Source organism: Castor canadensis, chromosome 5, assembly GCF_047511655.1.
Source record: "Castor canadensis chromosome 5, mCasCan1.hap1v2, whole genome shotgun sequence".
Lineage (NCBI taxonomy): Eukaryota > Metazoa > Chordata > Mammalia > Rodentia > Castoridae > Castor > Castor canadensis.
This window is the reverse complement of record NC_133390.1, coordinates 161281330-161306190: the sequence shown is the minus strand read 5'-3', so window position 1 is coordinate 161306190 and position 24861 is coordinate 161281330. Positions and strand designations below refer to the sequence as shown.

Below are 24861 nucleotides of genomic sequence, written 5' to 3'. Positions count from 1 at the left end.
GCCAGTCTTCTGAAGCATTTTATGATAGAATATAGCATGACTGTCCATTCTCAATGTTCTGTAGAGCCCATCTTCTGCTAATAAGAACTATAATCTGTCTCAGAATTTTATCACGTGTACATGTTCTCCAATCTCATATATTTTTTCATTCAGCATGTACCTTGAGCACCTACCCTGTGCTGAGCATATTAGAGTACAGAGTCTTATGGGGGAGATTCAAATACCAAAACAGTACACCCAAAACAAATACATAGTACAAACTGATGAGTTGATATGAAGGGAAAAAGCATTGTACTATGTAAGACATTGTATGGGTGACCTTCGTTAAATTGAGGAGGCAGGAACAGCTTTACTGGGCAAATTCTAATTGTACTGAGGCATGAAAAGTGATTTGGAATTAACCAGATGGAAAACAGGGAGAAAGTATTCCAGACGACAAAATTCCAAGGCAGAAAAAGGCTTGCCACCTTGGGGGAACTGGAAGATGGTAAGTTATCAGGCAACTGGAGTGGTAGAAGATGAGGTTGCAGAGGCAGGGAGGGACTAGATGGTACAGGGGCGGGGAGTGGGGGTGGGGACGCAGGCCATGTCAAAGAGCTTTTCTACTTATTAAATACTAATACCTGTTCCTAACGACCAAGGTGATGATTGTAACACTTTATCTATAGCCCAGTGGTTCCCAGACATTGGGCAACTCCAAGAGCAAGGTTTAGAGAAAGAGGGAATTCATTCGCACCACACATCAGCACTTCTTGAGACTAGTACTTCGGCTGAAGACATTGAACGGTTCGTGCAGAGCTACCTCAGGGAGAAGGACATCGCTGAAGGTAGCATCTTGGATTTCGACAATGAAGAAGGTAACTTACTTATTTTGGCTTGGTAGGTTCTTTTCAAAACATTATCGTAAAAGAAAAAAATAACAAAACTCATTCCAGAAAGTTTGGAAGAAAAGTTATTCTTAACCTCACCGTGCTAACATAGCCAGTCTTGATTTTTGTGTGTTTTTTTCCATTTTTTGTTACAAGCCTATTTTTATATGATTGCAAACATAGTTTTGTATTATACAAATGAGGTTCGTACCCACGACCTGCTACCACTGGGCTCTGTACCCTCTGCCTCCTGCAGCCATAGTTCAATTGCATCATACCCTTTTGTGTTTAGGTATAAGCAATGCTCCAAGTTGCTATAGATTTTTCATAATTAATGTTGTAATAAGCTGCTACTAAGTACCCGTTCCCCTGGGGGGAGTTTAGGTTGCTTATAGCTTTCCCTGTAACACAGTGCTACATCGGATGAATCTGCGTGGGATCTTTTCTTCCTTCTTACATATTTCTTTATAAATGGCCAAATCTGGGATTTCTGGGTCAAGAATATGAACATTATTTAATGCTTGCCCCACCTGCCTTCTAAAAAGGTACCAATCTATACCTTCTCTTCAGCAGTGCAGGATTAATACTGGTTTTACTACAACATTGCCAACATCAGCTATTACCAATTTTACTTTTTCCTAAATTAATTGTTTTTTAAAAATGATGCTTGTTATTTTACTTTGCATTTCTTTGGTTATTGGCAAGGTTAAACATATTTCCATATGGCTCTTTCCTAACATCATTTTCTTATATCCATTGCCTATTCATATGCTTTGTCTATTTGTTTATTGGTAGGAAAAGATTCCAGTGTTTTTCTTACCTATTTATGATAAAAGAAAAAGAGATCAGGCTAGTAGCAGCTCTGGCCTCTTGTTTTATTCACAAATTCAATCTGGAGCTTCAGGTCACGGAAGGATTAATAAATTATTAGACTGTCCTCTGCAAATATAAAATGCCAAGTCATAATGAGCTTGGTGGTCTCAGAACTATTCTAAATCGAACTGAGTCCCAGATTAGTTTGTTAGGTTGGAATTGAGCAGATTTTTTTTTTTTTCATTCCTTTTTTTCTATCCATGCTCTGAGATTCTGGTGAACTGAAGCCAGTACTTCTAAGATAGCAAGAAGGAGTAGGTTTTTTGCACTAAGTATAACAAATTCCTTCCAGATAGTAGGGAAACATCACAGGGCCCAAATAATGATTTACGTGGAATTGTGTCATTGCTGTCACCACAGACAGTTTTCTGATTAGAAATCTATCAGGCTTTTTCTTCTCAGGTTTGTTCTCAGAAACTCCATTCCTCACCGAAGCCCAGGTACTCTGAAGAAGGGATGCATCTTGATCCTTCATAGTCGGGTTTGCCATTCATGTTTAAAATTCATGCACTGTCAGTGAATCTGTTCTTCCCAGATTAGGATCTTCTGGTTCTGTTTGATGTTTGCTGGGAGCAGAATGAATGAATCAAACCTTCTAAAACCAAAAAAAATACACATCCCTCAAATAATAGTTTGTAGTAGGTGAATTTCAAACAACAAATCTTCCTCTGGGGTGGGGGAACATAGCCCTATCATTCTTACAATTATCATTCATCAAGTGCATTCCATTTTCTTGGTTGTATAAAGAATGTTTGGGGCTTGGGGCCTACTCAGTGGTAGCATGTACAAGGACCTGAGTTCGATACCCAGCACCCCACCACCACCACCAAAAGAAAAAAAAAAACAGGTTGGCTTTGACGTGAGTGTTTTGTTTTAGTTGCATAAAAGCATCTTATCTGTCTGAGATCCCTTTCTCTAGGAAATCTAAGCATTCTACCAATGTGTTTTCATTTATCTCTTCAGCATCTGTTAGAGACAGGTGCAGCCCCTATTATAAGATTCTGTTTTTCCAGCAGAGGAAACTGAAATGGGAAAAAGTTAAAGGAGGAATGCTCAGCTCTGTGAAAATGAGCACAGCTGGCAATAGGAGTTCAGGGACAGGGATGGGGGTTGTAAGTAGAGGAAATTTTTTCAGCATAGGGATTTTGGCCTGGTTTTCAGGTGTTGCTTTAAGTTACAATCTTATACCTGTCACATGCAACACTAGGAAGTGAGAGAATGGTAATAGCTGTTGACATTCATCTCATTTGGCCCTCTCTACAAGCAGGTAGGGTGTGTATGTTTTATCTCTTTTAGCCAGGTGAGCTAATATAGGAATGGGAGGAGGAGGCAAGACTTGAACCAATGTCCTTGATCAAACCCATGCGTTACGTGTTACACCAAGTTGTACAAGGCCCTGCATCCAACTACCAGTTCAGGAGTGGGAAAAAAGATTTGCTACACATAAATTTTAGGGACCTTGTAACATACAAGTGTATGGATGTACCGTGGTTTATACAATCATCCCCCCAGGTGGACATAGAGGATAGCCTAGTCCATTCATTCTGCCAGAATAAACTTTTGAGACTGGGGAATTTATAAAGAACAGAAATTTATTTTCTTACAGTTCTGAGGCTAGTCAAGGTGCTAACATTCAGTTGTCTGATAAGGGCTGCTCTCTGCTTCCAAGATGACACCTTGTTGCTGTGTCCTTCCTAGGTGAGGAACACTGTGCCCTCAATAGCAGAAGGCAGCCGGGTAAGCCAGCTACATGAAGCCTCTTTAATAGGGACCTAATGGCATGTGCAAAGGGAGGAGCCCTCATGGCCTGATCACCTCTTATTTTCCCCACCTGTTAGTATCACATTAGCCCGAAGTTTTGACATCTGAACTTTAGAAGGGACACATTTAAACCATAGAAGAGGGCCTTTCCTAGTTCAGGCTGGTACACTTAATGCTGATGTGAACATCTCGACATGTACGGCTTAACCCAAATTTCAGATGGTTTCCTTATGATCTGTACCTTTTAGTCCTATCCCTGAGTCTGAAACTGGGGATCGAACTGGATTGGGGCACCACTCATAACCCATTGTCACCAATTATTCTCTTCTTCCAGAAGAGCTGTCAGTCCCTCTCAAAATGGACGAGAATGACGCCGGTCCAGATGTGGAGCCACCAATGCCAGTGCAGATCCAAATAGCCAAGGATGTGATGGAACGCTGCGTCCACTTGTTGTCAGATAAAAATCTGACAATCCGCCTGAAGGTCAGTGTGCGTCCCCTTCTGTGCACTGCAGAGCAGCAGGACTGAGGTGTGCTCTGGTTGGCGGTAGCCGCATGGGTAAGCAAACAGCTTCTCTTATCTCCCAGTCCATTTGTGGTGGCCAAGAGACAGCATCAAGAAGAACTATCTGTGGGCTGACACTTCCATACCTTTCTGTGTCAGCTCAGATACCAAAAGGGAACTGAGTCCCTTACATTAAAAAAACTGAGTTTTGGGAACTCATTGACTCCCCAGGGGAGAGAAAAATACGTGCTTTGAAAGGATATCATTTCTCTGAGCTGACTTAGTGCAGGTTGCAGGTTTTAATACTTTAAAGTAGTCATTCTTCCAAGCCTGACCCTTATCTCTGTTTCTGTTTCTATTTTCATCCTAGGAAAAACTCTTACCTTTTCATCATATTACATCCTTGTTTGCTGGCAGTTTCCCAAGCAAGCACCACCATCAGCAGGAATTAAAACATAACAGGAGTGACACAGTAACAGGACAGTGGAGTGGAGCGGTAGTGGGGGCCAGGACTTTCACAATCACTCCAGGGAAGATCTTACACACAAAGGAAAACAACATTCCTTCTCCCACCCCCAAGCAGGAGGGAAAAAACAGCTGTCTTAGTGACTCACAAAAGGAGCACATTGCCTTGGTCAGGGTTGGGGGGCAAACAAAGATTGTCTCAAATCTTATGGAGTTTTTGTTTTTGGCCTTCCTGAGACATATGTTCTATTCAACAAGCACTTTTTGAGTTCTTGTTACAGACAAGGCTTCCATGTAGGTGATGTGGTTGATAACATTTGGCAAACTCCAGAGTATCCTTCAAAGCTTTCCCTTTTATAGGGGCTTTGTAGCAGCTCCGTAGACACTGCAGTTGGTAAGAGCTAGAGTTGAAGTCACACCCACTTACTTGTGTTCAAACCTTGACTCTGCCCTTCTTGCCAGGTGACCTTGAGTCAGCTCAGTTTTGAGCTTTAATACCTTCATGTGTGAATGGAGATGAGGATGCTTCCTTAGAGGGTTGTTGGTTATAAAGATAAAACCATTTGCCTCAGATATGGCATTCATACTCATTCATTCACTCAGTGCTCATCAAGCAGTTCTGCAGGTAATGCAGAATTATGGAAGGTCATGATCCAGGCATGATCCCTGTCTTCCTGGAAAATCCTGTCTGTTGTGGGGAGAGACAAGACACAAACACACATCCAAGTCAAGGAAATATTCTCAAGATAGTAAGTAGGTTCTATGATAGAGAACAGTAAGTAAATTTTGGAAACCTCCTCTGAACCAAGCCCCATTGAATGAAGCAGAGTTTACATTCTGATTCAGATTAGCTATTGTCTCTAAGGAAGTAGCTTTTTTTTTCAGTGCTCTACTGCTTGAGCCATACCTCCAGCCTTTTTTGTTCTGGTTATTTTGGAGATCGGGTCTTACATTTTGCCCAGGCCAGCCTAGACTTCAATCCTCCTATTTACATGTCTCACCTTAGCTGAGATGACAGGCATGTACCTCTACACCTAGTCTTTTTCTGTTGAGGTGGGGTCTCATGAACTCTTTTTGCCCTGACTGACTTAGAACTGTGATCCTCCCAATCTCAGCTCCCTATGCAGCTTAGGATGATAGGTGACACCACTGTGCCAAACAACTGGTTGAGACAGGGTCTCCTGAACTTTTCGCCCAGGCTGGCCTTGAACCACAACCTGTCCCATGTTGTTAGGATTATAGGCATGAGTCACCAGCACCTGGTGCACTTTTGTTTTTGATGTCACTTTTGCCTGGGCTAGCCTAAAATTCATGATCCTCTTGCCTCCTCTTCCTGAGTATCTGAGATCATAGGCATGCACTACCACTCCAGGCTATGCAGTAGCATTTCTAAAGGTTGAGGAGCCAGCCATGCAAAGGGGCAAAGGCAGGTAGAACATTCCAGGCAGAGGGAAAAAATGTGCAAATTTGAATCAATAAAATATAATGTAATTTGTCCAAGTAGTAACAACTCAAATTCAAAGGCAGTCAGTGATACCAAAGCCCTTGCCACTGTGCTGCTCTGCTCTCTGCTATAACCGCCTCTGTGGCAGGGCCTCTTCTATGTTTCTGTTCCAGACTTAGTATGGACCAGTATGTATGAGGCTCCCAATAAGGCTTCATATTGGCAGACTTTACTCTGCCTTTCTGACTCAAATGTGCATCTCACATGTGCTGTTGAAGGCTGGCTCATCCTTGTGAAGCCTGCATCAGCTGTCACACTGACCACTGCCTGTGACATTGATGTTGGCTGTCTGTGTTCAGTGGGTTGAGATGTAAGAGGAGGGCAAAAACAATCACTTTACATCTTAGGTTAGCCCAAACCTCTCTTATGAGATCGGCCTGACCCCCAGTTGCCTGCTTGGCTCTTCAGGTGGCTGGAACAAGACTTGAGTCCACCAGCCTGTCAGTTTGCTTCCCCACTGCTCCCATATTGCTTAGTGACACCTCTCTCCCTCAGTTCCTACACTCAGCCCAAGCAGCTGCAAATGATAACTCTCCTCCCAACGTCCAGTCCTAGATCTCAAATCCTTTCATTGCTCTGCCTCTGCCACCATCACGTGGTCATAGCTCTTTGTTCCTCTCATGTGGACATGTGCTATGGCCTCTTAACTTCTCTCTCCCTCTTTAAGATCCTTCTCCACTCAGCAGCCAGAATGACCTTTCTGAAAACATGAATCATGTCATGTTACTTACCTGCTCAAAAGACTTGGATGACACCCCACTGCATTTAGTACAAAATAAAAGATGCTTTGGTCCTGTCTCACCCCTCCTCTGTCATGCTCTTTAATGCCCTCTCTTGTTTCATAAGAGCAAGCTCCAGGTTTTCCTTGTTGGTTTGGGTTTTTTGGGTTTTATTTTTGTTTATGTTTTGTGTGTTTTTTGCAGTGTTGGGTATGGATCCCAGGACCTTGCATATGCTAGGCAAGTGTTCTACCACTGAGCTCCTCCCCAGCCTCAGGTCTTCCTTGTGATGGTCCAGCTACAGGAACACTCTCACTCTCAGGACTAATGGCTGCTCATTGTTTATGTCTTGTTTTAGAAGCTGTTTCCCAGAGACTCCTCCCCAACAGACTGTATGCTTTAACTCTTTCCCTTAGTTTCTTTGCTTTTCACCCTTTCCTTTCTTCTTGATACAATCGATAATCATCTCTTTATTGGATGTTATTTAACTAAGTTCTTTTTCTGGCTGACCATAATCCCTATGATGGCAAGGAATCTGTGTATTGTGTCCTGTGTCCTTGTCCCTAACTTGGCCTGTAGTCAGCACTCACTAAATACTCGCTCAATTAATGCATTTCTCAGTCTTACTCATTTAAAATCATGACTTGATCCCAGGTGTCTGATTTCAAATCTGTGCCATCTGCTGAAACTCAGTTTTTTTCTTTCAGGTCTTAGATGTGCTGGGCTTGTGTGTGGTGGTTCTACAGTCCCACAAGAACCAGCTTCTTCCCTTGGCTCATCAGGCCTGGCCCTCACTCGTGCACCGACTCACAAATGATGACCCCCTGGCAGTGCTCAGAGCCTTCAAGGTACAGCACTGACACCCCTGCTCTCTGTCATGGGACAGAGGTCCTAAGCACAGAGCTCACCAGGGTCTTTTGCATTGCCTCTCTTTTATCTGGTTGCAATGTCACAGACCTTGAAGAAAGTATTGAAAAAATGAGAAACACAAAGAGAACAAAATGACAATCACTTTCCTTTTAAATTGAAGCAGAATGAACTGGTAAAGCAAAGGGCTACCAGTATTTATTGAGTGTCTCCCATGTACCAACCAGTGAGCTTGGCACTTTCCCTCGCAGGAGCTCATCTCGTAACAACTGTGTAAGGTAGGCATATTCTCTCCATTTTGGGCAGAGAGCAAAACAAGCTCAGAGAGGTTAAAAAAGTGTCACAAGATTGTTCACCTGGTAAATGACAAATCCCATGGGGCTCATGTTCATGTTTACTGCAGTGCACAGAGTTGGGGACCTGGATCCTAGCAGGGCATCCTCTGCACACCCAAATGACTTTGGGCAGAGCCCATGAGTGCCTGTTTTCTCTGTGTTCTGGTGGGGCTTAGGAACACCTATACCACCTTCCTCATAGTGTTACAAGGTGAAATGAGACCCTGGCAAAGTGCTCTGAGAAGCTAAAAGCCCTGTATAGATGAAAGGTGTTATTCTCCTGACTTTGTTTGGCTGATATTAGCACATGTATTTTCATTTATTTATTTATGTCCTTCCTTGTTCTAAAAAGCACTTAACAGCATCCTACAAAAATTCATTTACCCTGGCAAGCTAACATAAATTAGAAATAGATGAGCAAGATGAGACAAAGAAAAGAGATGTGTCAAGACGTGAAGTGAAGCTGAGAATGCGATTAATATAGTTGGCAAAGTGGTTTGGTTTTCTGTAAGATTCTTCAGCATATACTAGACTAAAATACCAGCTTGCATTTAAACACGTAAAATTGTTAGTATTTTTTTCCAAACCAAAATCATAAAATGGTGAGTGTGTGTGTGTACATGTACATATATGAGACAGGGAAGGAGCAAGGCTGGAAGAGGCAAGAGAGAAGGAGGTATTACTAAATCATATTCAGAAGTGCTTCTTTCCTTTATGAAAATTAATAGGTTATCTGAAATGACAACAAATGTAGAAAGATGCAAAAGTATAAAGATGTGTGTGCCAAAATCAAGGTTCCTTTTTCCACATGCGGACACATGGCTCCTTTTTCCACATGCCTGAGGTCTGCAAAGCCTCATGCAGTCCAGCTGAGGGACCTGGAATGACTGCAGAGTGGGCAGATGCTCTGTGTGCTGGTTATGCCTTGCTTACCAATTGTTAAAGAAATTCCTGTTCTCCTGTATATTCAGTCTTGTGCAGCCGGGCCAAACGTTTCAATATGTTCTGCTAGAGAAAGTTTAAAATGAGACATGCAAAGAATTCGCATGTTGTGAAAGACAGAATGAGGGTGATGTACATGAGATTGTGCAGTTGAACAGAAGGAGCACAGAGTTGGCTCCAGCCACAGGGACTAGCCTTGGCTCAGCCAGGGACCACAGCCCATTCACCACTCTCCTGATGATTGCATGGGCAGCAGCTGAGCCTCAGAGTTTATGTTTGCTCAGCTAGCTAGAGGTAAAAGCCCAAGTCTCTCCTCAGGAAAATTCTGGAGATGATCTATATGAACCACTTTAAGCTTTTTTTTTTTTTTAATCAAAAAAAGGGAGGAAAATCAAGGTATTAATCATATTATTCATCCAACCCGATTCCTCTGAATTATTCTCCGTGTAATCTGTATTTATGGAGAGAAGCAGCCATGACTTGGGAGCAGAGACCTCTGAATTCATAACTGTCAGAATCACAAACTATGTATGGGCAAGGAATTAACAACAGTAATTCTATTTTTTTTCCAAGTAGCAACCTAGACAGAATTGAATTACCAAGCATTCTTCAGCCCTTTCTTGCCTTTGTGACTGCAATGTGCAGTCACCAGGTTGGGGACTGTTTCTGTAGGTTTTGCAGATGCTGGGAGGCAAGTGTGGTGATTTTCTACGGAGCCGGTTCTGCAAAGATGTCCTGCCAAAACTGGCTGGCTCCTTAGCCACCCAGGCCCCTATCAGCGCCAGGGCCGGACCAGTTTACTCACACACGCTGGCCTTCAAGTTGCAGCTGGCCGTCTTGCAGGGTCTGGGCCCCCTCTGTGAGAGCCTTGATTTAGGTAGGTACCACCTCAGCTCACTGGGACATAGACCTTGTGTGTGTCTTATCCTGCCATTGCACTCTATGCCTAGTGGCACTTGTATCTCTCACCTGCCTTCATGTGCACCTCCTTCAGTCAGCTCTAGCCCCATTTGTCTGTTTACCTTGATGTGTTCCTGGCTTGTGGGATGGAGTAGAGAATGTTCAAGAAACAGCTCACCAGGCTGTTCCAGTTCCCCCCTGACAATAATTGGTTACTGCTTGTCCCAGATGAGTCTGAGGGCCAATGCTTGTTTTGTTTTTCCTCTCTGTAGGTGAGGGTGACCTGAATAAAGTGGCTGATGCCTGCTTGATTTACCTCAGCACCAAACAGCCCATGAAATTACAGGAGGCTGCCAGGAGGTACGTCTGCTTGATCACCCACATCTCTTTACGTTTGTTCTAAATTATAGATGATTTGCTAATGGTGAGCAGAGTTGAGGCAATCTCTGCTCTCTTTTTTTCTCTCTCCTTGCCAGGTTAAGATGATTTCTTTAGCTGTGCCAGCTCCAAAGATGGTATTTTTACTAGATGCATTTCTCTTTGCAAGTAACCTTTTCCTCTGCTGCACTGTCAGCAACAATTCCAGAAGGGACACAAAGCAGAAAGACTGTGCTGGAGGGAACCCAGAACCCTCCTGGGTGACCTGTTTCTATGCCCTATTCCTGGTGACCCTGTGACTCGGTGCTTCACACCTCAGTTTCTTCCATGGCAAAACAAAAGCACTAGATTACTGATCTGCCATAACGTGCTTATTAGAGAATGACTGTACCACTTCTAATAGAAGATGCTGTTTCCAGTTTCTCAAGTATAAGTGATTTTTTCTTGTAAACTGAACATGTGAGCACAGCTGCATCCTCAGACTTAAAACTGAAAGTACATGCTGGCCCCCTTTCCTCAGCTCTCCTTCCTCCTGGGAATAGCCTATAATCTGAAACTGCTGTCCTCTGGACACCTGCTGCCAGCCATGCTGCAGGATCCCTCCTCCCAGGTGTTAGAGGCAGGTCCCTGATCATCCTTAGTAGGGTAGGAATTAGGAGTCACCTTGTTCCGCTAGGAGCTCAAAGACCACCACTCTGGCTGTGGAATAAGGAGAGCAACCTGCTGCCTTATAAACCTTGTACTCCCTGAAAGTGAGGGGAATCTCTTTTTGAATTGATTTATTGTCTTTGCAGTGTTTTGCCCTTGATTCCCCAGTAGCCTTTTTTCTTTCTGTCCTTTTTCCATCGCATCACTTAGGCCCAGAATCATAGTTTCTGGAGCACAGGGTGCATCCCAAGTTGCTTCTGGTTCCTAAAGAGCCAACTTAGGGTAAAAATAGCCCTCCCTGGGTTGGGCAGTGCCTAACAGCTGATAGTGCTGTGATTTAAGTGCAACTCAAGAACATAATGACTTCATCTTAAATTCTTTTGGGTGCCTGTTACAAACCAAGAGCTGTAGAGATCTGATTTTCACACTCTGTCCCATTATACTTTTCCTGTACCCACAGCATGCCATCCTTTAGGTTCAGAGCCATCAAACAAGCTAATATTCACAATTCATTTTCTTTTCATTTCTAATGCTCCCTTTTTTGCTACCGAAAGCAATTAAACCTGGAAGTGGAGCTTGCTGAATCTTGAGTTAGTATTCAAGATGCCTCAGGAGGAGGCAGATGCATGCAGACCATTTGACTAGGCTCCCTTTGTTTGCTCCAGCGTGCATTCCATGCATTCTGTTCAGGGTTGAGTCAGATGACCTCCCTCTGCCTTGCAGGAGGGGAGGAAGTGCAAGGTTGATTGCTTCACACACATCATCTGCAAACTTACTTTGAAGTCAGGGAAAAAAATCAGTGTTGTCCTTGATCAGGAGCTGATTTGGCATCTTGATTTAGAAATTAATAAGCTCTCTAAATGGGAAAAGAAGCCTGAGACAATAGGAAACCTGGTGTCTATATGAGCCACATTACCACATAAAGAGAGAGAGAAGGTGGGCTGATTGTACTGACCAGTCAAACCCGCTAGTGCTGATGAGCCACGCCCCTGCATGAGATGGAGTCCCCACTCTGCAGGCCCAGAGGGCTGCTTGTCCTGAATCCACTGTTCCCTCCCCTCATCCATTACCAAGAGAAAGCATTTTGGAAAATCTCTCTTCAGATTGTTTCTCTTCCCCTCCAAGCACCAGTGTAGGCCAGGCCACCATCACCATAACCTGAATAACTGCAGAAACCTCCACACTAGCCTCTGCCTCTACTCCTGCCCCTTGTTATTCTCCACACAGCTGTCAGACTGACATATACACATCTACTCTCATGGGAAAAGGGAAAGCTCAGTTGTGTTTGGGGGGGTGCCCTGTGGTTGGGAGTTTGCAAAAAGCCAGGCCTTGCTTAGGATTCAGAAGAGCCAGTGAAAGGCAGAGCTGTCCAGAGATGACCAGCTTCTTTCAGAAGTGGTGATGTCCCCACCATCCCCTCTGTTTGCCAGAGGGCTGGTAAAGGAGTGTGCCAGGCATGGCTGCTCTGAGCCTTCCGACAGGAGATAGAGGGGTACCCCAGCCAGGGAGCAGGCGCCTGTGTGGGCCCCCATGCAGGTGGGGTTTGAACCTCAGGGGCCTTCATTGTGTAGAATGGAGGCAAACTTGACCGCTCTATGAAAATTCCTCTTTGTGTGCACTACAGTTGGGTTTTCCTTCTTCCTGTTTGCTTTTCCTGGCTCCAAAGAATGACCAAGCCTGTGTTTGTTTTTTTAATTTGTCATATTAAATACAGCCTTTTGTGGCAAGCTTTTACATCCAAGCTGTAAACTCTGGAAATGGAAATTGATCAGAGGATGGTTAATATAACTGAGGCTGTAAATGCTAAGAACGGAGATGCCATTCCAGTTTATCTACCGAATGTGCCTTGTAAGGAGGCAGCATAAATCTTGCAACTTGAGGGAGCAGAGTTGGGGGAAGGGTATAACCTTGCTGCTTGTTACCACCAGGTGTCACTGTTAGCTGGCATTGAACACAAACACACACACACACACACACACACACACACACACACACACACACACACACACACACACACACACAGGCACCCATGCATGCACACACACCCCAAAGTCCATCTAGTTAAATCATTTCAATGGATAACAAATGAGCAAATCATATTTGTGATGTGGGAGAAGGGGTCAGCATCCCGGGAGCTGTAATTAAGGCAGTGTACTTAAGGGTGAGCACTAGATTATGAATAACAGGTGAGATCAGCTACGCCCCATCTCAGCCCAATGCAGAGGTGAACCTAATTGAAATTCCCAGGTGGCCCCAGAAGCTTCCAGGATATCTCCCAGAATGCAGTTCTGTGCCATTCTGACCCTGGTGCTTTTCCCTTCCATATATGAGAGGAACTTGAGATGACAGCATATATCCCAGATTTCTGTGTTTTCTTCAAGCCAGTACATGAGCTCATCCTGGCTCAAATCTATTAGAACCACACACTTGGGCCAGTCTCTTACTAGCCTCTGAGGCTCCCTATCTTGCAGTGAAGTCTCATATCATTCAGCCATCCCTCACAGTGGACTACAAGAAAGCAAAACTAGACAATATCTAGTTTTAAAAAGATGACATTCATGCCCAACAAGTCTCATGACAGAAAAAGAAAGCTTTTAGTCGATTTGATCTCTGTCCCACCTGGCGGCCCCAGAGCTCAGGTAGGGTGCCAGCAGGTAGTTACTAACACTGTACCTTCTGGCCATGCAGATCCTGGGTGTTACTGCTTGGTCCCCAACGTGTATTGGCGGGGGGACAGTGCCCATTCAGCTTCCTCTGCCTGGCTCTGGTGTATGAGAAAACACCAGTCTTGGCATTGGACAAACCTAGGTTCACATCTTACCAGCTGCATGACCTCGAGCAATGACTCGGTATCCTGTGCTTCATTGCCTCCCTCTATAAATGGAGTGCTAATAACACCCTCCTCCTAAGGTCTTCGTGTGGATGAGTTGCTTTCATGTGTTCAGGAAGTACACTCGGTTCCTTCTGATGGGTTGGGGAGCCCCTGTGTGTCAGGCACTGTTCTAGGCACTGAAAATAGAGGAAACAAGACAGAAGACCTTTTTGCTCATACCACTTATTTTCCAAATGTATATATGTAGAACACACACACACACACACACACACTTGAATGCATTATTTCTTATGAGTCTGCACTGAAATCTGAACAGGGGTTTTCATCTCAGAAGGGTCTTTTTCATGTTAATTGTGCAACTCTCCCTACCCCAATTTGCGTGGGAAGTGAAGACCAGGTTTGAAGGTTCATTTACTGGCTGACTTCCCTGTGCTCTCTCTAGCAGTAGGATCACAGCCCATCAAAGAATCAGCCAGTGCCTTCAAACCCTGGACAAACACAGACTGGCACAGGCTCCTTCATTTCATCCCTGCCAGAGCCTGACTCCTCTCTCCACCACACACAGGCCTGTTCTATTTGAACAGATCAGGAGCGACGGAGGTGATCTGCTAGTTCAGCTGAGCTTGAAATGAGTAGCTCATTCCCTTAAATGGTATGGGCAGCTTGTTTGAGGTTGGGCTGCAAAGCCGTTTCCCCCTTGGATTGCACTCAGCATGGAAATGGCAATCCTTGTATTTTTCCTTTTTGACACTTGATTAATAGTTGACAAATGCAGACCAAGTAGTTAGCTTTCCTATTATCCATCTTTTGACAGACGTTGCTGCTTTTCTTTTCAAGACCCATTGTTCTAAAAATACACTCATCTGAAGCTGTTCACTGTGCATATGTAGGCATGATTCCATGGTGTCTAAGATAAGAGACATCTGCCATGCAGATTATAAACTGCTGTAAACTGGTTCCTGGGTTTCAGATCTGAAAGCAGGGACCTCTGTGCTACTTAAGCTAAATGCTACCATCCATTCCCTGCTTCCTTGTTATGCAACAGATAACTTGCTAGGGCCAACTGTTTTTACCCCCAGGGGTGTGTGTTTGCACAGGTACACACAGTGCGGAGTTGGGAACAGGATGCTCTTGATGGCAGATCCAGCCCGGTGGCTGTGTTGCCTGTTCAAAGTGAGTTTCGATTATCAAAAAACCTTGGCATATCACAGGTTAGCCACTTTGTCCCTTTTCAGGGCCTGTTATCTGTCTTGAGCAGATAGCAGGAGTTATATATTATATTATATAATGTGGAATAAATGTTATAAACTTAGTACCAAGTATGGTAACCCAGGAAATGGCCTTAATTGTTTTCTTATATGTGCATTTATTTAAAAGATGGGGAAGTGCTGGGGATCAAACCCAAGGTCTTGGGGCAAGTGCAAGGCCTGAGTTCAAACCTCAATACCGAAAAAAAACCAAAATAATAATAAATAAAAACAAACCCAGAGTTTTGTTCATGATTGACATGATAGAATCTATCACTAAGCTACACACCAGCGCCTGTTTAAAAGATTTTTATTAGATCTCTTATTTTGAGGCCAAGTACTATGTTGAGAACTTGTAATTCCAAGTTCGGAGTATGCCTCCCAAAGCTGCTCAACAGCAGTGTATTCTTAGGCAAATTAATTTACTTCTCTGTTTCCTCACCTATAGGACTGAAGTAAGCGTATTTGTTATCTTTTACCCAATACAATTATTGCAAGGTTCAGTAAGGTCATCTATACTAATTTTTAACATGAAATAACACCACAGAATTCAAAAGTCAAAAAGTAATAGTTGTTCATTAATATGCAGACTTTCCCCTTAATTCCAAAAATGACTTGGGGCCCCTCTTATAAGTTAAGTGTATGCAGCAAGGAAAGAAGGAAATATTTTAAATAGAAAAATAGTAAGAGCAGAACCAAGATGAAGGCAAGTTGAGGTTAACAAATACAATGCAGAGTAAAGCCCTGACCTTTGCTGGAGCTGGACTTCCAAAGTGGCTCTGCCCTTCCTGACAAACAGAGCAAAGAGGAAGTGTGCTTTGTTGTACAGCTTCCAGTGACTGCTGGAATACCAGTGTAGAAAGAGAAAGATGCTCAGCTTTCCTTGTTATTGAGCCTTACTCTCCACAGGTCGTCTTAGAAGAGCAGGGGTGCTGCTGTGACTAATGTCCTTAGTGTCCTTGCAGTAAACACAGAAGCACATTTCCGAGAGCCTCTTCTTAAGGCCTTCATCACTGGGGGCTGCTGGCTTAGTGCCAAGACACAGGTTACAGGAAAATAATCTAGGGAGGAGGGGGAAATAGGTGGCTGCTACCAAACTGTCTTTGTTTTCCAGGGAAGGGCAGGAAGCACTGCATGTGGCCTGAGAGTACAGCCACCAGAACTAAGGCCCAAGCCAGTAGGTACAGAAGGCCACTTTGAAATCAGTGTCCAGCAGCACAGTCATGGGGGGCCAGAAGGTGGGAGAACTGGTCAGATGGAAGAGACTGCTTTTCAATCCTTCCCAGTGGGATTTAAACCCTTCTGGGTTCTGGCTGATTTTTGAATTGTCTACAACAGATTGGGCTTCTCAGTGCCATATCCTTTTAAGTATGCACAAAGCAGTGGAGTCATTCCGCTGCATTTATGACACTTTGTCTCATGGTACTTTAGGGGCATGATTAGCATCATACACTTCTACGGGTGTTTATGGTTTTAAATCCTGTCCTTGTTGCATTTAAATATTTTTAATATGGGTCTCTGTGTGTGTGCGTGTTGGAGTTAGATCGATAGATGAATGGCTTTGAACAGGTAAATATAGTTAGGTCTAATGAGTACATATAGCTGCAAAGGTAATTGGTAGTATTTATTTGGAGAGTAAATCGTTGCTTCCAGTCATAATCCTCCATTTCCAACATTTAGAAACAAAAAAACGACCTCCGTGCAGGGGAAGATAGCTAAATTGAATAGCAAGAAAGGACAGGCTTGAAATACTGGTTAACCAATGAACCAAGACCCATTAGAGTAAATTACCGAGTATGGAAACATAGCCCCACTGCTTCCTGGCTAGGACACGTTGACACCTTGAACATCCATTTATTTAAAAGGCAGCACACAGCCTCATTTGCAGCACAGAGTAATGGGAGAAGAGATGGCCAGAGAAAAGAAGGGTGTGGAGGCTGTTCTGCCTGAGAGGATACAACTGGCAGGCTGAAATAGCTTTGTGTATATGCCTGCTTTCCAGCAAGTGTTTATTTTCTGATCACATTGAGTCATGCCCAGATAGAGATAGCCTGTATCATGTTCCTAAGGAGACATTCTGGAATAACCTCTTTAGAAGCCCCGGCCCCAAAATAAGTAAATAAATAAATAAATAAACATCACAAAAACCACAAGTTCTTTACCTCTTGCATTTACCCTGACAGTCTATGAGAGCATTTTATAAATCCGGAAAGAGACAAAGAACAGCAGATCCCTCGAGCAAGTAATTGACACAGAAAGAATAGCCTGTCACTTGGGAGAGCTAGGAGCCTGTGTTTCAGTTACAGTTTATTTAGCTTTGCTGAGCCTTGATTGGCTGGCAGTTTTCTAGAGCTCCCTTTGTGCAGATGTTGTCTAGACAGAGATGGTGGAGACACCCTCTGACGTCTGCTGCTATAGCACAGGGGTTTCTTTTTTATTTTACCATATTGGGGAGGAAGTAGGATCCAGTACTGATGCTGGAGATCTGAGGTCCATAAGAGCTGGAAGGCACCATAGAACTGATCTGAACTGTCCCTGCTTTATAAAGAAGTGACTTGTCTAGATGTATGCACTCCTCAGAATCCTTCTCCAGTTCCACCCCATGCAAGACGCCTAGGATGGTCCTTGCCATACAGTTGCAGACCTCTGTAATGGGTCTTTAATCCCCACCACATGGAACCTTGAAACCAGAGTCTTTGTCTATCCAACTTTGTATCCCAAGACCTTTCACAGTGCCTGAGCTATATATGAACCACAAAGACATAAGTTCCAAACCCAGCTGACCAGATTCTAGTTGTACCTTTCCTACTCCCCAGGGCACCTACCCCGCCCTGCACCCATCCCCACACACACACACCCCTGCCCCAGTGTGCTCCCTGGGAGTATCCCAGTACTGATCCTGAAGGAATGAACCACTGCTGTTGGGTTGGCAACTGGAGTTTATTAGGTACTTACTGATACCCGTCAATCGTAGATAGGGCTGAAGTGCAGGAAAATGGCTGCCTGCATGAAGTGAAATTCAATAAAACCTCATTTTAAGTGAAAAATCAGTATAAACACCAGGCTTCTTTGCCATGGAAACAGAGGTTGCTTAGAAACTGCCTAACGGGGAGTTCTAAATTTTTTAAAGTCAACTTATCATTTAAGCTACATGGCCCTACAGGTTATTGAGAGATAATCACTCGCCTCAGGACATGCAGAGGCATGAGGCACAGCTGAGTGCTTCCTGTGCTCTGGGGACCAGGTAATCTCTTGATAACTGTGCTCCCTGGAGCCACTGATTTGGGCCTGGGGGGAAAGAGAAAGAAATTTTTGTTTAGGAGTTAAATAGTATACATAGATTTTTTGAAGTGTTTCTCTTTGTGTTTGAAAAAGCTGCAACTGTCCGTTTGGCATGTTCAGCAGCCATCTCCGGGTGTCTGGAGACGTATGGGGACATTTTCCAGGCCTTTTCCAAAGTCACTTCAAAGCAGAGGTCCTGCCTTTGTCTCTTGGCTTTTGATTATGCATAGGGGGCTTGTGAGGACTTTGTCTTTTGCTTTGGGCTCTTGGCTCCCTGGAAGTCCCTCTTCAGCCCAGGCTGGGTAGGAACTGGCTACGGAAAAAGGGGTACTGGAGTTTGGAACAGAGCCTGGCTGCTAAGCACGTAAACCTGACCTCCTGAGCCTTGGGCTCAGCTCTCGGGCTGAAGCCAGTGAGGGTCCAGGTTCAGAATTTGTCGTTGTTTAGAGTTCAGCAGGCCGCATGCCTCTCACCCAACACAAGCGCAGCTGCGCCTGCCAGCCATCTGCTTGTATGGCATGGAGTTCGCTCCCCACCTCAGGCATGTGGAGGGCAAAATATGCCATGTTCGTTTCTTCCTGAAAATAACAGACAAAATTAGAACCCATTGGCTGAGGATTGAGACCCCCTCCAAGACAATGTGGAAGAATTATGAGTGAGACAAAAGACAAATGTTTTGCCCTTTTCAGCGTCTGAGAATTATCCATGGAGGGCCATACTGCTAGAGTTGGTAGTGATAATTATTCCTTAGACACACACACATTCTCTTCTTCTCTGTGTCTCTCTCTGGAACAGTGTGTTCATTATACACTTCAAAGTGTTTCCCTGCACCTCCTCTCCTCAGAGCCTTAGATCAAACCTGTGAGGAAGGTGGGCCACCTGTGATCGTCCTCCATAGGAGGAGGCGGGAACAGGTTCACCAGGCAAGGTAATTTGCTGGAGCCACCAGAGACGGGAGAAGGAACCTGACATTGCAGCCCGCCATTTTGGGATGTAAACCCCTTTCAGAGCAAAGAAGTGATACCGCAAATAATTCTTCCAAGAGTTTGGCTCTTGTTTAACAAAAGAAGGTGAACTATCTTTGCTTCCCTGTTAGCATTTTATTTGGAGATCTTGCTGAGCAAAGAGAGTGGCTTCTTTCCTTTTCCTTTCCTGTCAATGAATACAACATCCACATTTAGCATGTTAAAAAGGGCTCAGAAAATGAACATTGCCACATTTTCATTCCACATCTTATGTCAGAGCAGAGCTATGGCTGAACTGGGCTGTGGTACCCCTTTGCTGAGTGTTGCCCAGATAAAAATATTCCTTGAAGCGAGAGCACCATGCTGTAGCTTGAGAAATTGTTCCAGTTCCTGGAGGGGAAAAAAATCAAATGAAACCATTTGCATTCTAACAGTCTTTGACACCAAGGGAAAACTGTCAGCTGTGTCACGTGTAAATAGAAATCTGCTTCCCGTTTTTGGTGTGTTTTTATCATTTCCCTTGCCACTCTAATTATCAAAGATATTTTTGTTTTTAAACAAAAATTGTCTCCCACGCAGGCCCATCTCCTTTTTGCAGTGAAGTGGAAATGGTGAATTAGAATATTCTAATCACTTCTCCAGCAACTACTGTGCAGGTTATAAACACAAGATTATTCTAAGTGAAGAAAACTTAAAATTATTTAGGCCCAGAACAGGCCCAAAATTTCAGAATGCCCCTTCCCACTCCCAACCTGCTTCCCTTACCCTCTTAGCATAAGTCTATTAAGCCAAGAAAGAGAACAAAATTGGCTTCACAGATGTGACACTCAAATCCTGAGGGCACAGGCTTTTCAGATTAAGGAAATTAAAAACCCAAAACTAAGTTTTGCTTAGCAATAATTTAATTTCTATTTGATGCTCAAATAAATGCCAGAGACTCCTAGAAATAGTTGGCAAGAATAAAATTTGAGCCGGGCACTGGTGGCTCATGCCTGTAATCCTAGCTAATTGGGAGACTGAGATCGGGAGGATCGCAGTTTGAGGCCAGCCTGGGCAAGTAATTCTCAAGACCCCAATCTCCAAAATAACCAGAGAAAAATGGACTGAAGATGTGGCTCAAGTGATAGAGTGCCTGCTTTGCAAGCATGAAGCTCTAGTTCAAATTCCAATCCCATCAAAAAAAAAAAAAAACAAAATTTTATTCATCAAGTAGATACTATGTACAGTTGTCCTGGGTATATGACAGGGGATTGGTTTAAGGGGCCCCCACAGGTACCAAAACCTGAGGATGCTCAAGTCTCTTACATAAAATGGTGTAGTATTTACAAAAAAACCTAACCTCGCATATGCTTTAAGTCACCTCTAGATTACTTACAATACCTAATACAGCGTAGATGCTGTGTAAACAGTTGTTACACTGCATTGTTTAGGGATGATGACAAGGAAAAATGTCTGTGCTTGTTCAGTCAGACACAGATTTTTTTCCCAGTGTTTTCAATCCACAGCTGGTTGAATCCATGGGTGGAACCTATGGATGCAGAGGGTAAACGGTATGGTTAGTTGGTAAATAGCTATCTTGTGCTAAACTCTGTAGGGTTTGATGTGCATTTTAAATCTCAGCAAAACCCTGAGTGAAGTTCATCTCCCATCTTTAGAAATGAGGAAACTGAGGCCAGACAAGTTGTATAATGTCCCAAAGCTGCTTAGCTAGTGATGCCATGACAACATGAATCCTGTTCATGATATTCTCACTTGGCAAATCCTCTCACAGACTGTAAATATTCCAGGGAAGGATGTCTTCTTAAGTCATTTGTGAGCCACCTAGTAAGTCACTGAGTCCTCATAAAAATTAGATCCAGGCCAGGTGCCAGTGGGTCATGCCTGTAATCCTAGATACTCAGGAGGTTCAAGGTTGTAGTCAGCCTGGGCAAAAAGTTCATGAGGCCCTATCACAAAAAATCCACCACAAAACAGGGCTGGCAGAGTGGCTTAAGTGGTAGAGCACATGCCTAGCAAGAGTGAGGTCCTGAGTTCAGGCCCCAGGACCGCCAAAAAAATGAGACCCTGTTTAATCAACAAGTATTACTGGATGCTTTCCACCTGCCATGCCAGGTGGCCAGGAACAGCAGTGAGCAAAACAGCCATAGTCTCTGCACTCAGGGTAATGCTTGGGCTGGGGCAGCAGGCTGCCAAGCTGGGGAGGCCTCAGTTCCTGGGGTTGAATAGCCAGACTTAGTTCCACAGTGTGCCTGTCAGTCAGGTAAGTGAGATTTACACAGGGACTGTCGACCACGGTGGCCCTTGACACATAATGGATGGTTCTGAAGCAGAAGCTGAACAGGTATGAGACAAGGATGTGACCCAAAGTTCAGATCACGATAAAGAACCTCATTCTTGGTGGGTATATAATGGCCCAGGCTCTTGAGCTCTGTGTTTACCAGAATGCTATGGGCCAGGGCTGCCCCAGAAGATTGAAGGAGCCTAGCCAGCCAGCGGAGAACACATGTTCTGTTGAGTCTGATCCTTGTGGGCAAATGGACCCCCCATGGGGAGCCACAAGCATGCAGACTTCGAAGAGTCCATGACTCTTGGTGGCCAGAAAGGGTCCAACTTCAGAGTTCAGCAGTGAGACAAGGGCCCCCATGAGGACCTGGAGACACGGAAACTGGGAGGCTTGCCCAGAGTCTCCAAGCAAGACAGGGAGGGGCCGGTCCAAATCTACATGCTTCCCTCTTCCACCCCCACCATCCCTACCCCTCCTGAGCTGAGCAGAGCCTATAATGAAGAGTGAACCCTGTCATCTTTCTTGTTTTCAAAAATTCCAGCTTTATACTCCACAACTCCTGTATCTTTGCCAAGAGCTCACTTAATGTCAATACTGTTCTGTTCAGACTAATTACAATTTTATTCTATGTCAGTAGATACGAAACTGTTTACCTCTATTTCTGTTAGATTCTGGGACCAGCCTAATGGTCTTGTCTTAAGAACTAAAGTGGTTCACTGTGCTGTCTGAAATAATTTCATACTGTGATCAGTTTCTTCTCAGAGAACTCAGTAAACAGCCTCTGGGGTGAACAGCAACCCTCCTTTCTTCCTCTCTTCTCTGTTCTCTGTCTTGCCCACTCACACCTGGCTTCTCTCCACAGTGTCTTCCTCCACTTGATGAAAGTAGACCCGGATGCCACCTGGCTCCTCCTGAACCAGCTATATTGCCCTCTGCAATTCATACCTCCCCACCCCAGCCTCCACCCCGTGCAGCTGCAGGGGGCCACTGTGCAGCAGAACCCCTACACCACCAATGTACTCCGCCTGCTGCAGGAACTACAGTATCCCTCGAAGGCAGGCTCTGCCACCTGGAAGGAGCCACCTCCCTTCCCTGCCAGCCAGAAGCTGGGCTGAGCCAGCTCTGCCAACACCAGGGCAGCAACGCAGAAAAGATGGTGAAGGTGGAACAGACAGCCGATCGATGTGTAAATTGATCAGTCAGACAACTGCTTAGAAATTGGATTGAAGGAAAGTAGCTGACTGTTATTTATATTTCACATCTCGTGTTTTTAAATGACATTATCTGGGGGCTCTGGGAGTTTAACTCAGTCTGTGTCACCACAGCCCCATCTGCCCACCGACCACATGCACACGTGCACACCTGAGTGCTTAAGGGTCATGGGTGAACAAGGGCCGAGTTTAAGTGTCACACATCTAAGAACCTTGAGAGGGCAGCCCTGCCATCACACACACCCCCCTCTCAATCAGATGGAACTAATTTGTTGTACCTAAATTGTTCTTCCAAAGGATATGAAGTAAAGGCACCTCTTGGATGAGAAGTATGATCAAGAGCTCACTCTGAAGTTTGTTATTTAAATTGGATGATTTTTTTTTAAATGAGTTTATGGGTAATACAGAACCATGGTATAAAATCCAAACAGTACAAAACAGAAAACAGTAAAAAATAAGTCTCCCCACCTCATTTCCAAGCCATCTGGTTTCTCTTCCCAAAGGCAACCACTCAACAACTTTTTGGATATCTTTTAAGTAGGAAATTGATTTCTTAATTTTTAGTATGGCTAATCACGGAAGGAAGCCCATGTGAGGGGTGGGGAGTGTAGCTCAGAGGTAAAGTGTTTGCCTGGCGTGCTCCAGGACCTGGGTTCAGCAATACACACAAAGTCCATGCACCTGTGGTCAGTCTTGCTTCATGCATAGCCCTGCCCATTTAGCCAGCCCCACAATCCCCCAGGTTAACTTCAAGCAAATCCCAGCTGTCTTACCCAAGCTTTTATTTCTTGTGGTATTGGGGTTTGAACTCAGGGCCTCAGGGTTGCTAGGCAGGTGCTCTACCTCTGGAGCCACATCCCCAGTCCTTTTGCTTTAGTTTGTTTTTCAGATAGGGTCTCATGCAAACTTTGCCCAGGCTATTCTCAGACCACAATCTTCCCATCTCTACCTTCTGAACATCTGGGATTACATATGTGAACCACCACACCCAGCTTGTTTTGAGATAGGGTCTCACCACCTTTTTGCCTGGGGTGACCTAGAAGTGTGAACTTCCTGTCTCTGCCACCTAAGTAGCTAGGATTACAGGCATGTGCCACCACTCCTGGCCTACCCAAACTCTTAAATGTATAACCACAATACCATTGTCACATCTACAGAAAGTTAAGCTATCCTTTAATGTGGTCAAGGACTCACTCATTGACTTAATTTTCCCAGACATTTGAATCAGGATCAAAGTAAGTTATGTACATTGTGGGTCAGTGCGTCCCTTAATAAATCTCTTAATTTATCGATCCCCCTCTACCTCTCTCCTTCCCTTTCAAGTGTTTTGTGAGGAGACATCATTTATCCTGCAGCATTTCCCGCAGTCTGGATTTACTGATTGCATCCCCATGGCGGGTCATTTCACAGGCTCTTCCTGTCACCTGCATTTCTTACAAATTGGGAGGCAGAGCAAGAGTCTTGAGTGAGGTTTGATTTTTCCTCAGTGTTGTGTCCTGGTGCTAGTCCTCCGTAGGTGGTGGTATTCAATTCTACAGCAGGTGTGTAGCAGCTCTTCTGGTGGTGTTAGCAGCCACCCGTGCACTCGCTCAGCTGACTCCACTCCCTCGTTATGGATTGCAAAGTATTGCTATTCTTATTCCAGCTTGCCTGCTTGTTGTCAGAGCACCTGTGTAAAGCGAGCCTTCCCTTCCTAACGCTTGCGGCAACCCGGAGCTCACATTTCCATAGAAAAGGCAGTGTAGGTACTCAAACCCAGGTTACGTACATTTCGGCGCACACACACGTGCTGGAATGATGATGGTTCACTCCCTCGCCAGGTATGGGGCACCAGCTACCAGCTACATAAGCCCTACAGTTGCACAGGTAATCCCTGAGCTCTAAACGCCTGAAAGTGGGTGACACGAGGGCACACTGCAGTAAGTCCTCCCAACCAGTTCCATTGGTTTCTCTCTAGGGTCTGTCCTGCCAGGGCAGTGACTGTCCAGCTGGGGTCTAGGTGGCAGCAGCCTTGCTCTGGCCTGGCTCTACCAGTGGGGCCACAGTGGTCCCAGCTAAAAGCCCCCAAGAGCACGCCGTACCATTTGGCTCTCATACTTCTAGAGTTTGAGGATGATTTCCTTCGGGAAGGGAAGAGAAGTGCCTTCTAATTGAGGGACTGGTGAAAGGACTCAGCATTGTTCCCATCTCCACTGGGGACACAAAGTGATGGGCTAATTCAGTCTCTAGGCCCTCACAAATGAGACAAATGAGACAACAGGTCAGTGGGTGACT

General features: G+C 44.6%; 1 protein-coding gene across 4 annotated transcripts in view; it reads left to right on the top strand.

The window, feature by feature from the left end:
- Positions 1 to 22922, top strand: part of Tti1 (TELO2 interacting protein 1) — a 45128-nt gene extending 22206 nt beyond the window's left edge. For 3 of the 4 annotated variants that reach the window (XM_020172494.2, XM_074074733.1, XM_074074735.1), the window contains exons 3-8: positions 669 to 857; positions 3838 to 3986; positions 7403 to 7543; positions 9512 to 9716; positions 10012 to 10099; positions 22239 to 22922. In XM_020172494.2, the coding sequence (XP_020028083.1) occupies positions 669 to 857; positions 3838 to 3986; positions 7403 to 7543; positions 9512 to 9716; positions 10012 to 10099; positions 22239 to 22491 (1025 nt within the window). In that variant the 3' untranslated portion in view covers positions 22492 to 22922. The remainder of the gene's footprint in view (positions 1 to 668; positions 858 to 3837; positions 3987 to 7402; positions 7544 to 9511; positions 9717 to 10011; positions 10100 to 22238) is intronic. The other variant, XM_020172495.2, reaches the window with a different exon arrangement.
- The last annotated feature ends 1939 nt before the right edge of the window (positions 22923 to 24861 follow it).